The sequence below is a fragment of the Narcine bancroftii genome, chromosome 8, assembly GCF_036971445.1.
Source record: "Narcine bancroftii isolate sNarBan1 chromosome 8, sNarBan1.hap1, whole genome shotgun sequence".
In the NCBI taxonomy this organism is placed as follows: Eukaryota; Metazoa; Chordata; class Chondrichthyes; order Torpediniformes; family Narcinidae; genus Narcine; species Narcine bancroftii.
The window spans coordinates 39842413-39857433 of NC_091476.1; the positions used below are offsets into that span (position 1 = coordinate 39842413).

Sequence of the window (15021 nt, forward strand, 5' to 3'; positions counted from 1 at the left end):
GCTGAATTTATCAGAGACAGGCTTAAACTTTTAACCTTTAAATTTGATCTCCCTTCAGAGATGGTAGTCTCTCTAGAGCAAGCTTATCAAACCCTTAAGGACTTCTATCACACTGCATCTCCATCTTCTTGATTCTGAAGGGACTTCTAGAATTGTTCAGAGCCCTGCTTGCTTCCAAATTTCCAAAGAGAGTTCATTCTTTAGGATGCACCTGAAGCAACCGGATCTTTAGGAAGTCTTTCTGTAGAGTCAAGTGAAACCAATGGCATTATCATATATCATTGAAGTCGGTACCTTCCTCAGAAAGCTGTCAATGGAGAACTAATTCTAGTTACTCAGCTATAAGAACAAAATCAATAAGTTGGAAGGAAGCAGAGAGGATTCATCAGGGTTTGGCCTGGACTACAGGGCTTGATGTAGATAGTCTGGTTCTCTATTCCCTACAGGATTAGAGGCTGAGGGGTGATTTATTAAAACATGAGGGGCATGGATAAAATCAATACTGAGTATTTTTACCAGGGTAGAACCATAGAACATTACAGCACAGAAAACAGGCTGTTTGGGTCTTTTAGTCTGTGTGAAATTATTATTCTGTCTAGTTTCATTGATCTCCACCCAATCCATAGCCCTCCACATCCTTGTAGCTGTCCAAATTTTTCTTAAATGTGAAGACTGAGCCTGCGTTCAGCTGGTGGCTCATTGTACATTCCCACTACTCTCTGTGAGAAATTTCCCATAATGCTCCGCCCAAACTTTTCCCTTTTCACCCTTAACCCATGTCCTCCAGTTTATATTCTCACCTTAGCTCAGTGGAAAAAGCCTACTTGCTTTTTCTCTATCTATACCCATAATTTTGTATACCTCTGTCAAATCTCCCCTCATTCTTCTACGCTCCAGTGAACAAAGTCCTAACCTTTCCCTGTAACTCAGTTCCTGAAGTTCCACCAATGTCCGAGTAAATTTCTGCAATCTTTCTATCTTATTGATATATTTCCTGTAGTTGGGTGAACAAATCTGCACATAATATTCCAAATTTGGCCTGACCAATGTCTTGTATAACTTTACCATAACATCTCAACTCCATACAACCCTATCTAACTGTGGCACCACTTTCATGCAATCATATACCTGCATTCCGAGATCCATCTGCTTTATCACACTCATCAGTGCCCTCCTATTTACTGTGAATATACTATCTTGGTCAAAGAAAAGGTACAAGGACTGCCTAAAGAAATCTCTTGGTGCCTGCCACATTGACCACCGCCAGTGGGCTGATATCGCCTCAAACCGTGCATCTTGGCGCCTCACAGTTCGGCGGGCAGCAACCTCCTTTGAAGAAGACCGCAGAGCACACCTCACTGACAAAAGCCAAAGGAGGAAAAACCCAACACCCAACCCCAACCAACCCATTTTCCCCTGCAACCGCTGCAACCGTGTGTCTGCCTGTCCCGCATCGGACTCGTCAGCCACAAACGAGCCTGCAGCTGACGTGGACATTTACCCCCTCCATAAATCTTCATCCGCGAAGCCAAGCCAAAGAAGACTATCTTGGTCTGTCCTTGCAAAATGCAGGACCTCACACTTATCTGTATTAAATTCCATCTGCCATTTTTCAACCCATTTTTCCAGCTGGTTCAGATCCCTCTGCAAGCTTTGAAAACCTTCCCTGCTGTCCAAAACACCTCCAAACCTTTGTGTCATCTGCAAACTTGCTGATCCATTTTACCACATTAACATCCAGATAATTGATGTAGATGACAAATAACAATGGGTCCCAGCACTGATCCCTGAGGCACATCCCGTTTGATCAGTAATCATCCACTACAACTCTCTGGCATCTATTATAGCCAATGTTGAATCCAGTTTATAACCTCACCATGAATACTAAGCATCTGAACCTTCCTGATTAACCTCCTATGTGAAACCTTGTCAAAGGCCTTACTAAAGTCCATGTAGACAGCAGCCTTCAAAATTTTCCTGGTAACCTCTTTTAAAAACTCCATAAGATTGGTTGAACATGACCTACCATGCACAAACCATTGTTGACTATCTGTAATCAGTCCCCGGCTGTCTAAATACTTGTACATCCGATCTCTTAGGCCACCTTCCAATAATTTACCTTCTATTACATCAGGTTGACTAGCCTATAATTTTCTGGGTTGCTTTTGGAGCTTTTTTTAAAACAACGGAACAAAATGAGCTACCCTCCACCCTTCCTGCACTTCACCTGTTACAAAGGACATTTTAAGTATTTCTGCCAGGGCCCCTGCAATTTATACACTAACTTCCCTCAAGATTCAAAGGAATCCTAGGGATTTATCCATCCTTATTTGGTTTAAGACACCACACATCTTCTCTTTATAGGTTGTATAACCTCACTGCTTATTTTCCTTACTTCCCTGGATTCTGTGCCAGTTCCCTGATTTTTTTTTTAAATTATTTATTATATAAAAAAAAATTAAGATCTCTCCCATCTCTTCTGGCTCCATACATAGCCCACCACTCTGATCTTCAAGGGGATCAATTTTGTCCCTTACTATCCATTTGCACTTAATATACCTGTAGAAACCCTAAGGATTTTCCTTCACTTTGTCTGCAAAAGCAACCTCATGTCTTCTTTTAGGCTTCCTAATTTTCTTCTTAATTTTTTCTTTTCCATTTTTAAATTCTGTACAAGTACCTCATTTGCTCCTTGTTGCCTCCACCTGCAATAAAATTCTCTTCTTAACTAAATCCCCAATATCTCTTGAAAATCAAGGTTCCTTATGCCTGTTAACTTTTGCCTTTAATCCTGACAGCAACATACAAAACTTTGTACCCTTAAAATTTTTGCCTTTAAATGCCTTTCACTTACTGAACATATCCTTGCCGGAAAACAACTTGTCCCAATCTATGCATTCAAGATCCTTTCTCATTTTGTCAAAATTGGCCTTTATCCAGTTAAAATCTCAACCTGAGAACCAGATTTATCCTTATCCATAATCAATTTGAAACTAATGGCATTATGATCACCAGAACTGAAAATTTTCTCCTAAACATACTTCTGAAACATGTCCTGTCTGGTTCCCTAATCAGAGATCCAGTGTTGCCCACTCTCTAGTTGATTAAGAAAACTTTCTTGAACACATTTGACAAATTCCAAGTCATCAGTATGGGAGTCCCAGTCAATATGTTGAAAGTTAAAATCACCCTTTAAACTATCTTTTAATTAGAATTGAACATTCTTTTTTTAAAGACTTGCTTATTTCAGGATGTTCTGGCTTTCGTTAGTCAGGGGATTGAGTTCATGAAGTAATGTTGCAGCTCTAGAAAACTGATTAGGAAGCATTTAGAATATTGTGTTCCATTCTGGTTACCTCATTAGAGTAAGGATGTGGAAGCCATGGAAAGGAGACAGAGTAGATTTACCAATATGTTGTCTAGATTGGAGAGCATGTCTTATGAGGCAAAGTTGACAGAGCATTTCTCTTTGGAGCAAAGAAGGTGGAGAGGTGACTTAACAAAGGTCTACAAGATTGAGAGGCAGAGATGGATAGGGTGGTCAGCCAGCACCTTTTCCCCAAGGTGAGACTAGCAAACTCAAGAGGACATCTTTACAAGGTATGGGGAGGAAGGTTGAAGGGAGACATCATTGGTAAGCCTTTTTACACAGGGTAGTGGGTGCCTGGAATGTTTTTCCAGGGTGGTGGAAGCTGGTACAATGGGGGAATTAAAAAGACAGAGAGGCACATGGTTGAAAAATAGAGGAATTGGAATAGGGAAGATTAATTTTTTTGTGGGTTTTTATAGGTCAGCGCAACTTTGTAGTTGAAAGGCCTGTATTGTCCTGTTATGTTCTATGTTTTTAGAACCTCGTCGCATGAATCAATGAGCATAAAACCCCTGTTCTCTGGAATTCATGCAACTGTGGCTACCTTCCAGCTGTCCTGATCTCCAGAGCCTCTCTTTTTAAACTCTATCTTATGAAAGCAGAAGGAGCACAGTCAGGTGATCTGACTCACCAAAATGTGGTCTCGGGAAAGAAAAGTAGTCCTTCCTTATCTTGGTGTAGCAGTGATCGAGTGTTAGCTTGCCGTTAGCTCATCATTCAAGCAACATGCAATCTCAATCAACTGTAAGATTAATTTATCCAGCATCTACCAATCCCCATAGGTACCAGGAGTTTTACTGTATTTCAATTAGTCCAAATGAGTATCTCTGTGGAATTTACTTTCTCAATGATTCTGCATAATGGATTATTTAAGATCTGGACAACTATTGATGTACTTTTAAAAAATTTAGACATACAGCACTGTAACAGGCCAATTCGGCCCCATGAGTCTGTGCTGCCCAATCTTCTTCTTTGGCTTGGCTTCGCGGATGAAGATTTATGGAGGGGGTAAAAAGTCCACATCAGCTGCAGGCTCGTTTGTGGCTGACAAGTCCGATGCGGGACAGGCAGACACGGTTGCAGCGGTTGCAGGGGAAAATTGGTTGGTTGGGGTTGGGTGTTGGGTTTTTCCTCCTTTGCCTTTTGTCAGTGAAGTGGGCTCTGCGGTCTGCGGCCCAATGACACCCCATTAACCTACACCCCGGTACGTTTTTGAAGGATGAGAGGAAACCGGAGAAAACCCACGCAGGCATGGGGAGAACATACAAACTCCTTACAGCACGGGATTCAAACCCAGGTCCAGTCCCAATCACCAGTGCTGTAAAGGTGTTGTGATGACCATTCCACCAATCATGCCACCATGGTTGTTGGTGTTCAGTAATTGGATTAATGGACTTAAAAAAAAAAAATAAATAAATAATAAAGCTGCAGAGATGATCAATTCCTTTCCTGAGCTGGCAACCTGTTATATACTTTTCATTTTTGTGAACCCATCTGCAGGCCAGGCCAGTTCCAGCTCGGCATTAACCCATAAAAGATTGTTGAGGGAGCAATCAGATTGTGCTGCACTGTCTATCTAAATGAACAATGTGATTATTTGTCATATTGATAATTACTATACAGGTGTGATGAAAGTCCTACCTGCTGTAGCTTCCAGATGTATAAAATATTCAACACATAATAATGCAGAAAAAAAAGAGCAACTAAATGATGATATCAAGGGGGGGGGGAAATGAATAAAAATATTCTTAAATGGTTTTAGTGCAAAAAAAAATGCTGTGCTGATGGTCTCTAATTAGTATTGCAGTAAGAATAAGGTTAGCACAGTTCAAGAGCCTAAAGGTTGTTTGGAAAACAACTGACCTTAAGCCTAGAGCCTGAATGACTGCTAAAATAACTCTCCATGACTCTACTATTTATTAATATATATTTTAGCCGATGAACTGTGTATCATTTATCTGCATGTGTGTTATGTCTGTACATGTGTATGCACTGTTCTTCCCCGTGGACCAGAGAACACTGTTTTGTCGCATTCTACTGGCACAATCGGATGACAAATAAACTTCAATTTAAGACGGCCCTCACTTAAATATATTTAATTGGCTAGGTTGGCGCCCAGTCTGAACTTGGCTAGGTTGGTGCCCATAGTGAACAGCTAGGTTGGCACCCATGCTAAACATGGCTGTGTGGGTATCCACGATGAACTGGGCTAGATTGAAGCCCACCATGTTGGTATCCATGATTAACTTTCTGCAGCATTCTCCATTCCTAGGCATTCACGTTTCCCAACCAGACCGTAACATAACCAGTCAGTATACTTTCCGCTGTACACCTGGAAATTTGATAAAAGTATTCAATGACATGTCACATCTCCTCAGATGCTTTAGAAAGTAGAGGTGTTAGTGGGACTTCATGTTTTCCTCCATGTGCTGACTCCAGGAGAAGCACTGCTATATGTGGATGCCCAGGAATTTTAAGGTATTAATCTTCTCTACATCCATCCTATCAATGAAGACGTGTGTGTGGTCCATCATCCTGCTCTTCCTAAGTCCACAATCAACTCCTTGGTCCTGCTGACACTGACATCAAGAATGTTGTTCTGGTACCAGCCCAACTAGATTCTCGATCTCTATCCTATATTCTAACTCCTTGTAACCTGTTACTCAACCAAAATGGGTTATCAATCTGAAGACTGTTGAATATTGGGGAATGTTGGGTTTTGAAGTTTGTGCTATCATAATTAAGCATGAAAACAGCACTTCGGCTCAACTTGCCCACACCAGCCAAATTGTCCCACCTACACTTGTCTCACCTGCCTGTATTTGGCCCATATTCATCTATACCTACCCTATCCATGTATCTATCCAAATGTAACTGAAAGTTGCAAAAGTACATGCCTAAACCACTTCTCAGGCAGGCCATTCCACACATTACCACCCTCTGTGTAATGGCTAAAATCACCTCTCAGGTTCCAGTTAAACCTCTTTCTCCATGCACGCACCCCCCCCCCCCCCCCATTGTAAACCTTTCCTGCATTGTCTTCAGCTTGATTAAGTCATTCCTGTGGTACAGTGACCAAAGCTGAACACCATCCCAGTGGGGCCTCACCAGTCTCTAATATGACTGAGCGCTTTATTTTGCTTCCAGGCTACTCCTGATGGCCCAGGCTGGTGTTGGTGGCTCCTGGCAGTGCTGCCCCTGGAAAACCGGGCTCAGCTTCCATTCCTCGCAATGACCTCGCTTCAAGACCGCTTGAATGGCATTCGACGTGTGTTGTTATTCATGTCTCGTAACTGTCCGCGGTGACTCTCTGACCGGCTTGGGTGTTGGTCCCTGCCTACAGGCTGGCAATAACCCTCATTGCCACTGCAAAATTGAAATCCTCCTCCGGTCATGTCTTACTGAAACAGTCCATGAAACGATCCATGTTGTGAAGGATGTGCTATCAGGCCACTGTGAAGTGTTACTGGTAATATAATCTAGTACTGAAATCTCAGTACTTTCTGTGACTCATTTTACAGCCTGAATCCCAATAATATCTTATTTTGAGAGTATATATTTTTGTTAAGTCATATGTATATTTATGGTTCAACAATTTTTTTAATCTTTATGCTTTCTTATCTTTTCAGAATTCAATTTTGAGTGATATGCAACCTATTGTATTGTTTGAAATGACTTGATTAATCATAAAGGACATGAAGAGGGAAATGTAATATTAATATCTGGAATATGATACACTGTGAGGCACACATTTGCATGTAAACTTTCACATTGAATGAATTTAAAACCTGCACCTGGCTACCACGAATAAGGTTTCCTTGTTACACTTGTTTTGAATGCAAGGCCAAACTCCAACCCCTCTACTTGTCTTGCCTTTCTACTTTCTGTGAGTCCTCCTCACGTACCAAGTAACTGGGTGATTTTTCTCACTAGTTCGGTGAGCCAAATCCTTCTAATTCCTTTCTACCCCAGTGCAAAAAGACACCATGGAGACTCAGTGAGATCAGAGGACTCTTGCTCCAAACGCTCCAACCCCCCCCCCTCGACAATTTCCCCCAGTTAATACATAATGCTAAGTGTCATTATTGGTCAGAATAAGCAGACTGTTTTACATAAACATTTTGCCCAAGATCAGTCTGTGTAAAAGCAGACCATCTGTATTGGGAATACAGTAAAACCCCTGGTATCTGGCATCTGTGGGGATTGGTGAATTTGCCAGGTGCTTGAGATTGCGTGTTGCATGATTGGCAAAATAACTGGTAATTTTAAATTTTCATATTTTGTACCTATTTATTTTCCACAATTTTTTATCTTGCTGGTTGCTTGAATTCTGGATGACAGGGATTTTACTGTACTTGCTTTTTTTCCTACTTGAAGAGATGTTTGCATCTTCTCAAACTGTGGATTCCCATTATATTATCAGTAACATTCAGTTTAACTCAGTATCTGAGGAAGAGGACCTTCCTTCCCATGTCTTCTCATAAAGCCAAAGTGAAACATATTTATTTATTATTATTATTATTTTGCTGCAGTCTGTGTAGTGTGCATTTGATGTGTGAAATAATTTAGCCTGCCTGATCCAATGATATAAGCACTATTTTTGTCAAGGATCTCAAGGAAAAACTTGGGCTTAAAACACTGAAGTAGGTAGCAAAATTCCACATTTTAATATACATTCTGATTATATAGTGTAAAGTTTGGTATCTGTGGTTTTAAAAATGCTGCATCAAAATCATAATTATAAATTGGATGTTGTATGCAATTAAGAAATTTTTTTTGCCAAAAAAAGACCTTGATAGTTAATGCCTCTAGCCTTAATAATTCCATCTCCGACATGTAGTGAAACTTTATTATGTTTGGTGAATTACAACAGACCCTAAAATCTTTCATGCTTGAATGTAACAAATAGCTTCAATATACCGGTAACTACTTTGATGTGCTGTGAAGTTAACTTGGGGGTGATCAAAGAGGCAAAGACCAACCCTTTGATGCTGGCTTGTTCGGATTATGCAAGAGTTGGGTTGCAGACTGCTTTTGGGGTCAAACCCCAGAGATTGTACGCATGCCCTGCATTCTGGCAATACTCAGTTTGAGAATGTAAGCATTGAGAGACAATGAAAACATCCAGAACAAAATATATGGTCTCCATCCCAATCTTTATTGCTTCCAGTTTTTGAGGTGACAGCTTCACCGGTTGGCAAGAGCAAATTACTGTATAATTTCAATTAAACAACGTGCCTCATCAATCTGTGTTTTACTAAAATTATTCACGTTGATGTTTCAGTTTAATCTTCCTTGTCTAATGTTTTCTCTCCCTCAAATAGCTAACTTTCCCCAAATTGATGTGGTTTGCATTAAAAGAGGATGAAAGTTTCAGATTCACTCCTCATCATTATATTCTGTTCTGTATCATTAAAAAAAAAATGGGCTTGCGTAATCTGGAACTGGACATTCTGATGATGGATGTCGATCTTAAAATATCCTTTTACCAAAGCAGAAACGAGTAGAATTTTGTTCTCGTGACATTCAGGAACAATTATGCTTTTGGGTCATGTGGAACTCCATACTTACAATGAAAACTACGAAAGATAAACTGGGCAAAATTAGGTCCACCAATGAATGTGAGAAAATTGATCAAATTTAGCACAAAGTGACATGGATTTCTAAATTTAAAAGAAAATGATGGAAGCTGTTTGGTCCTTCCTAAGTAAATGAAGAGGTACATTATCCCATATTATAGGGACAGGAATGGAACATTTGGCACCATGACCTGTAAGTTATCATTCATTTAGATTTGTGATTGAACTGTAATTGGCTCCACCTTGGTTCCATAGTCCTTGACAGCATTGCCTAACAAAATCAATTAATATTTTTGTAACCTTTGGTTGACGAACCCCCCACCACACACCCCAAGCATTTTGAGAGAGTTCCTGATTTCTAATCCACTTTCCATGAAGAGGCCACCTCTTCATTCTATATTATGACCCCAGAAGAATTAGTTTGTATATTCCCTTTTGATCATTTTAATGGATCTGCCATATTTTGTGAGGATTCAGGCTTTTAGCCTCAAGATGATCAGTTGGTTGAGTGATGCAAGTTATTTCTTCTATCCACATTCTACAAAGATCATTCCAAGTAATGTAGATTTTGAGCCTTTCACTAGTTAATGTCTAGTTCTGGTATTGAGTTTCACCAGTTAACCATATTCATATTGTCTAGTTTTGAAATGCCACCTTTAACATGGTTTGTCATTCTTGGTGGTTTCTAGCATATCAAACCAAGCTTACCACTAATAAGACTATATTGCAGCAAAGGATAAAGCAGGTCAGGGAGGTGAGTTATTAAAGTGTCTGAAAGGAGAGTGGGTTAGAAAGGTCAAGGGATAAATATGTGATGGTTGTCTGTATGGGTAATATTTTTTTAACGTGTTTCAGTAACTTCCCATTCAAGGGAGCTTCAACTTCATCGAACCATCGTGTAGGGAAACGGGCCGTTTGGCCCATTTCAGCCTCACTTTCCCCATTGCCTTTGAATTATTCTCAATCAAATGAACATCCATTTTCCATTTGAAAGCCCAGTTGTTCCTGTTCCCACCACCTTGATTTTCAGAACGTCACCTCTCCTTGCATCTTACAAGAATGTTTCCCTTCACATCTTCTCTGTATCTTTTGCCTTTCATCTCAAATTGGTTTTCCGATCTCTGTCCCAACAGACTGTGGATCCCAATAGAATAATTTTTTTAGCAAGGTTTTGGCCAGTAGATTCATGTTGGGTGTTAATATCAGTGGAAATGGAACAAAGGTGGGCTGATTGAATGAGGTACAGGGCAACCATGATCTCTCATTGAATGATGGATGAGCCTCGAGGGGCTGAATAGCCTCTTCCATTTCCTAATGTTCCTTATAATCTCAATGACAAGCAGGAAGCAAAAGAGCCACTGCATCTTGAAAGTTCAATGTTTCTTCAACATTATAGTAGTTTAATTAATAAATGTAGAACTATTCCTGTGGAACTAAAGATGTTGTTGAGTGTTGTTATGCCCACTGTTGTCTTGGTGACTTGTCCCATGTTCTGAACTATGTTTTTGGTTTGTATTTTAATGGATATACTCGTGAAGCAAATATTTAAATCAACAAAGATTTGGAAGTGCAATTAAAATTAAATGTTTGTGATGATTACAGTTAACACAACCATACTGTTAAATAAAACTCTTTAATCTGTGGTTTGTGGTCTTTTTTTTTTAAATCCTTGTTTTTATTTAAAGTAAATACTTCCATAAGGAAAATAGTGAATAGTTTGACTGTCCCTTTCATGGGAGAGATGTTCAAAAGCAAATATGGAAATTTGAAATAAAATATGAAAATACTGTAAATTCTCAGCAGGTTAGGCTGCATCTGTGGAGAAAGAAAGAGTTAATATTTCAAATCCATTATCTTCAATCGCATCACCAGGTGTGACATTGTCCCATTCTTGATGTGGCAGCATTCTTTTAAGATTCATTTTCTGTCCTGTAATAAAACAGAAAATGTATATTACACAAAATTTCCTTTAGTCTCCCATAAGGCTGGGAAAGATTCACTATTAGCAGAAATTGCCCAGTGCTCCTTATGGTCAGAAAAAAAAGCAAAAGAGAGTCTCCCCCCCCCCCCCCCCCAGAGTCACCGAATGTCTATATATTCACATCCAACTCTCCTGCAGCCTCTGTAGCCGCACAGCCTTTAGTCCAAACCATCAGGAACCATATCCAAACCTCTGACATGACTAGCATCCTCTCCAAACTCTGTTCTGATACCCTTAACCCAGCCTGCAGCCTGGTGAGAATCCCTTGACTGCTGCATCAGCAGTCCACAGCTTGCATGGGGGTTTTTCTCGCCTCGAGTCTCCAATAGCCTGCTGCCTTTGAGTTCTTCACCTTGGAGCCCTTCGCTGGTCTGTCTTACTCAGAGTATAATTGCTGGAGATGCATCATTCAGACCAGTGAGGGCCAATCTTGTGGTCCTCAGAGACAATGCCTCATTAATGCAGGAAGTACCAGGCACACTAACTTAAGAACTATGTTTTCATAGAATTATTCACATTGATGTTTCAATTTAGTTTTCCTTATCTAATGTGTTCTCTCCCTCAGATAATAAACTTTCCCCAAATTGATGTCATTTGTATTAAAAGTTTCAGATTCACTCCTGGTCATTATTTTCTGCTCTATATGTAAAAAGACCTGGTGTTATCTGGAATTGTATGTTCTGATCATTGGCATTGATCTAAAAATATCCTTTTACCAGAGCAGAAAGAAGTAGAATTTTGTTTTCGTGATGTGCAGGAACAACTATCCTTTTGTGTCACTGGGAACTTGATTTTTACAGTCAAATTAGGTCCACAGATGAAAGTGAGAAATCCGCGTTGGGGGACCATGTGACATCAGCGCCCTCTAGCGCGGTTCTCAGCCAGGTCTGTGGCTTTAGCCCAGCAGCCTGCAATAAGCTAGTCTCCTCACCGAGCTCAACCCATCTGGTTGCGTGTGTTTATTGCGGGAGCAGTGTAGCCGCCGCTACAAAGCCATGATAAAATCTACTAATAGAATCATACAGCGTAGAACAGGTCCTTCAGCCCAACTCCTGCATGCTACTTACTTAAACTATTCTGCATTTGGCCAAAATCCCTCTAAAGTCAATCATTAAATCTGTCTGTGTCTTATAGACATTGTAACTGTACCAGCCTGTAGCACTTTTTTATTGCACCCTCTGACAAATCTTCCCCTTGGATCACCTTTAAATTTTTCCCTTCACCTTAGATCTATGCCCTCTTGTTTTAGACACCCTGACCCTGGCAATAAGATTTTAAAAAAATAAGGCCAGAGTGTGACTTAATTTTACCTAAGCAGCATAAAGCTTCATTGAGTAGCGTAATCATTGTTAGACATTCAGACTGTGATGATTATGCTCCTTGCCTGCTTAATTAGCTTAAACAGCTGTAAGCATTTAAAGTTTATTGTCACCTGACTACAGAAACAAGCTTTTCTCTTGTTGATGTCTTGGCTACAATTGGAAATGTTCTAAAGTGGGCAGAAGGGCAGAACAGGTGTTCAAGAAGAGGAAGAAGGGTTAATACTGGAGTAGGGCTGGTTCTCTGGGATTGGAGAATCGTTGTTGATCCAAGTGGAGGAAGGAAGAAGGATTGAGGTAGGAGAAGGGATCCTCACTGGGGGTTGGAGTGGGGGGAATCTTTGTTGATCCAAGAGGAGGAAGCAAGCAAGGTGGAGAAGGAATCCTCACTGGGGGTGGGGGAATCTTTGATCCAAGAGGAGGAGGAAAGCTTGAGGTAAGAAAAGGCCTTCAATGGAGGGAGAGGGTGGGGAATCGTGTTAAATCAAGAAGAGGAAGAAGGCTTGAGTTGAGAGAAAGGATCCTCTGTGTCCAGGAGGAGAATATATTGAGTTCTGACCTGTTCACCTAAATGTTTTCATTTGTTACATATGATAGATGTCAGGGTTTGAACCAGCAGCAAAGCTTGAAAGCAATTCTTAATTATTTTCCTTTCCTAAACTTGGTCTGTGTTTTTGATGTCTGCAGTAAAGAAGCAAATGATGCATGGGTCTTGGAAAGGTTTTTGAAAATGGAGTCCGAGGGGGAACTACACTTGAGTCAATTATCTAACTAAAAAGCAATTAGTAAATGAGACACCTGGCAATGTTATATAACTGTTCTATTAAAGAGAATCATGACAGGTGCTATTGTATAGCAGAGCTAAATGTGGAAAGCAAAGAGATTATGCCAACAAATAGCTGATTACATAATTTGTTTGAAAGACTGTTGCACAGCAATGTTGTGGTAGTAATGGGACTGATATCATTACCATTTGGAACATTGAGTCCTGATATTCAAAAGAATTGAATTGTAGCATTGCATTGTGGTAGAAAGTTACACAGCAGACCAAACCGACTCTGAAGCGGCTCCTGCCGAGATGTATAATTTAAACTGACTTGAAAGCTAATATAATTGAAGGGTTTAACAAACTGCATGTGTTCTCGGATTGTTTGCAGCCACCTGTCACATTGTTCAGGCAGCTATTATTTCTTGTATATATAATCTGCAGGTTTGCAGCTTTGCACTTTAATCATTCATTACGTGCAGTTTGATTGTTTCATAACATCAATCAAACTTTGCTCTTATTCTGTGATTTATACAGGATTTATGCAGAGCATGTTTCTGAAGTCTATCCATTGCTTTTTTTTACATAATACCTCAGTGATATTTATTATACAACAAAGAACAATTACTGGCAGACAGAGTGACTTGGATGTCAACTTTAGAATATTTGTAATCTCAATAGATCCCTTTGGATTGTTTCCCAGCAATAACGCAGGGCTTGCCGTACAGATTTTGATGTTTATTACAAAATAATTTCCTGCTAGTGATTTTTAACTACTGCCTCCCACACTCTGCCCCTGAAGTTTGGGCCTGTTGTTCTAACAATGCTGAGGACTCTTATTTTCTAAGGCAGTTCCTTGGAGCCGAGGGTGAGGAGTGGAAGGTGTCGGTCTGTGATTTCCTTTGATGTTGGATGCTCCTTGCAAACTGGGACCTTACCAAAGGACGGGGGGTCCTTTTTTCCAATAGCAAGGAAACCGGGTTCCAATACAGAGATTTGTGTGTGTGTGCGCACACACATACTTACTCTGATCACCTACTCACTGTGAGCACATTGGACACAACATTGCACACATACCATTTTACTCTGCTCTGTTCCCTCACCCCCTGCTCTCATGGTCTCTGTATCTCTCAGCTCCCTTCCACTTCATTCACACTTTGCCCATTCCTCCCTCCTACTCCTTGATTCCCACACACTCATGTTGATAACAGGCCCCGATTCGAAACATTGGCTGATCATTTCTTTCCATGGATGATGCCCGGCCTAACTGAGTCTCTCGAGCTTCTCAGCCCACTATTGCTCCACTGGAAAGGAGATCTGTCATCATTAGCTGGTCTGCTCTCATGTGACTTTGGACCACCAATGTAGTGCAATGTGATTCTGATACAGAATCTCATTCTGAAACCTCAATTATCCCTCTGCCTTGACTATCCCAGATGCTGCCTCTCATGTTGGTTCTCTGCCTGACCTTCTTGTTCCCTCCGGCAGCTTGTTTTTAACCCAAATTTTGATATTCTCTTAATATCCAGAAATCTGTTCATCCTTGTTTTTGAAAGACCTTTGTTTTCCCTTGAGAATAAAGAATTCAAAAATTTCAAGCCTTCTGAGTGAAGAGCTTTCTCTCCATGTCAACATGGCATGATCTATCCCTTAGTGTGACACTGCAGCCCTGATCTGCACTCTCCGGGCAAGGTCACACTTTCTCTGCACCCACTCTGTTAAAACCTGTTTGGAATTTGGGAATTTTTCAGTGAGATGACCTCTTCTGAACTTCAGAGAACATGGGCCAATTCACAACATGTGTTGAACCTTTCAGTCCTGGTCATCAGAACCTTTTTTTGCATTCCTTCTATGACAAACATATCCTTTCTCAGATATGGAGGCCAAAAGTGTACATAATATTCTTAATGCTGTTGCACATGGGGTCTATAATCATTGCAGTAAAACACACCTATACTCCCTTACTCTTACAAGGTAATGTTTCAACTTAAACATGAATGGAAGAT

At 40.4% G+C, this 15021-nt stretch overlaps 1 protein-coding gene across 3 annotated transcripts in view; it reads left to right on the forward strand.

Annotated features, from left to right (window-relative positions):
• LOC138740605 (LON peptidase N-terminal domain and RING finger protein 3-like) overlaps positions 1 to 9276 on the forward strand; it is a 46292-nt gene extending 37016 nt beyond the window's left edge. For 2 of the 3 annotated variants that reach the window (XM_069893482.1, XM_069893483.1), the window contains exon 12: positions 6518 to 9276. In XM_069893482.1, coding sequence (XP_069749583.1) covers positions 6518 to 6676 — 159 coding nt within the window. In that variant the 3' untranslated portion in view covers positions 6677 to 9276. The remainder of the gene's footprint in view (positions 1 to 6517) is intronic. The other variant, XM_069893484.1, reaches the window with a different exon arrangement.
• Positions 9277 to 15021: the final 5745 nt, after the last annotated feature.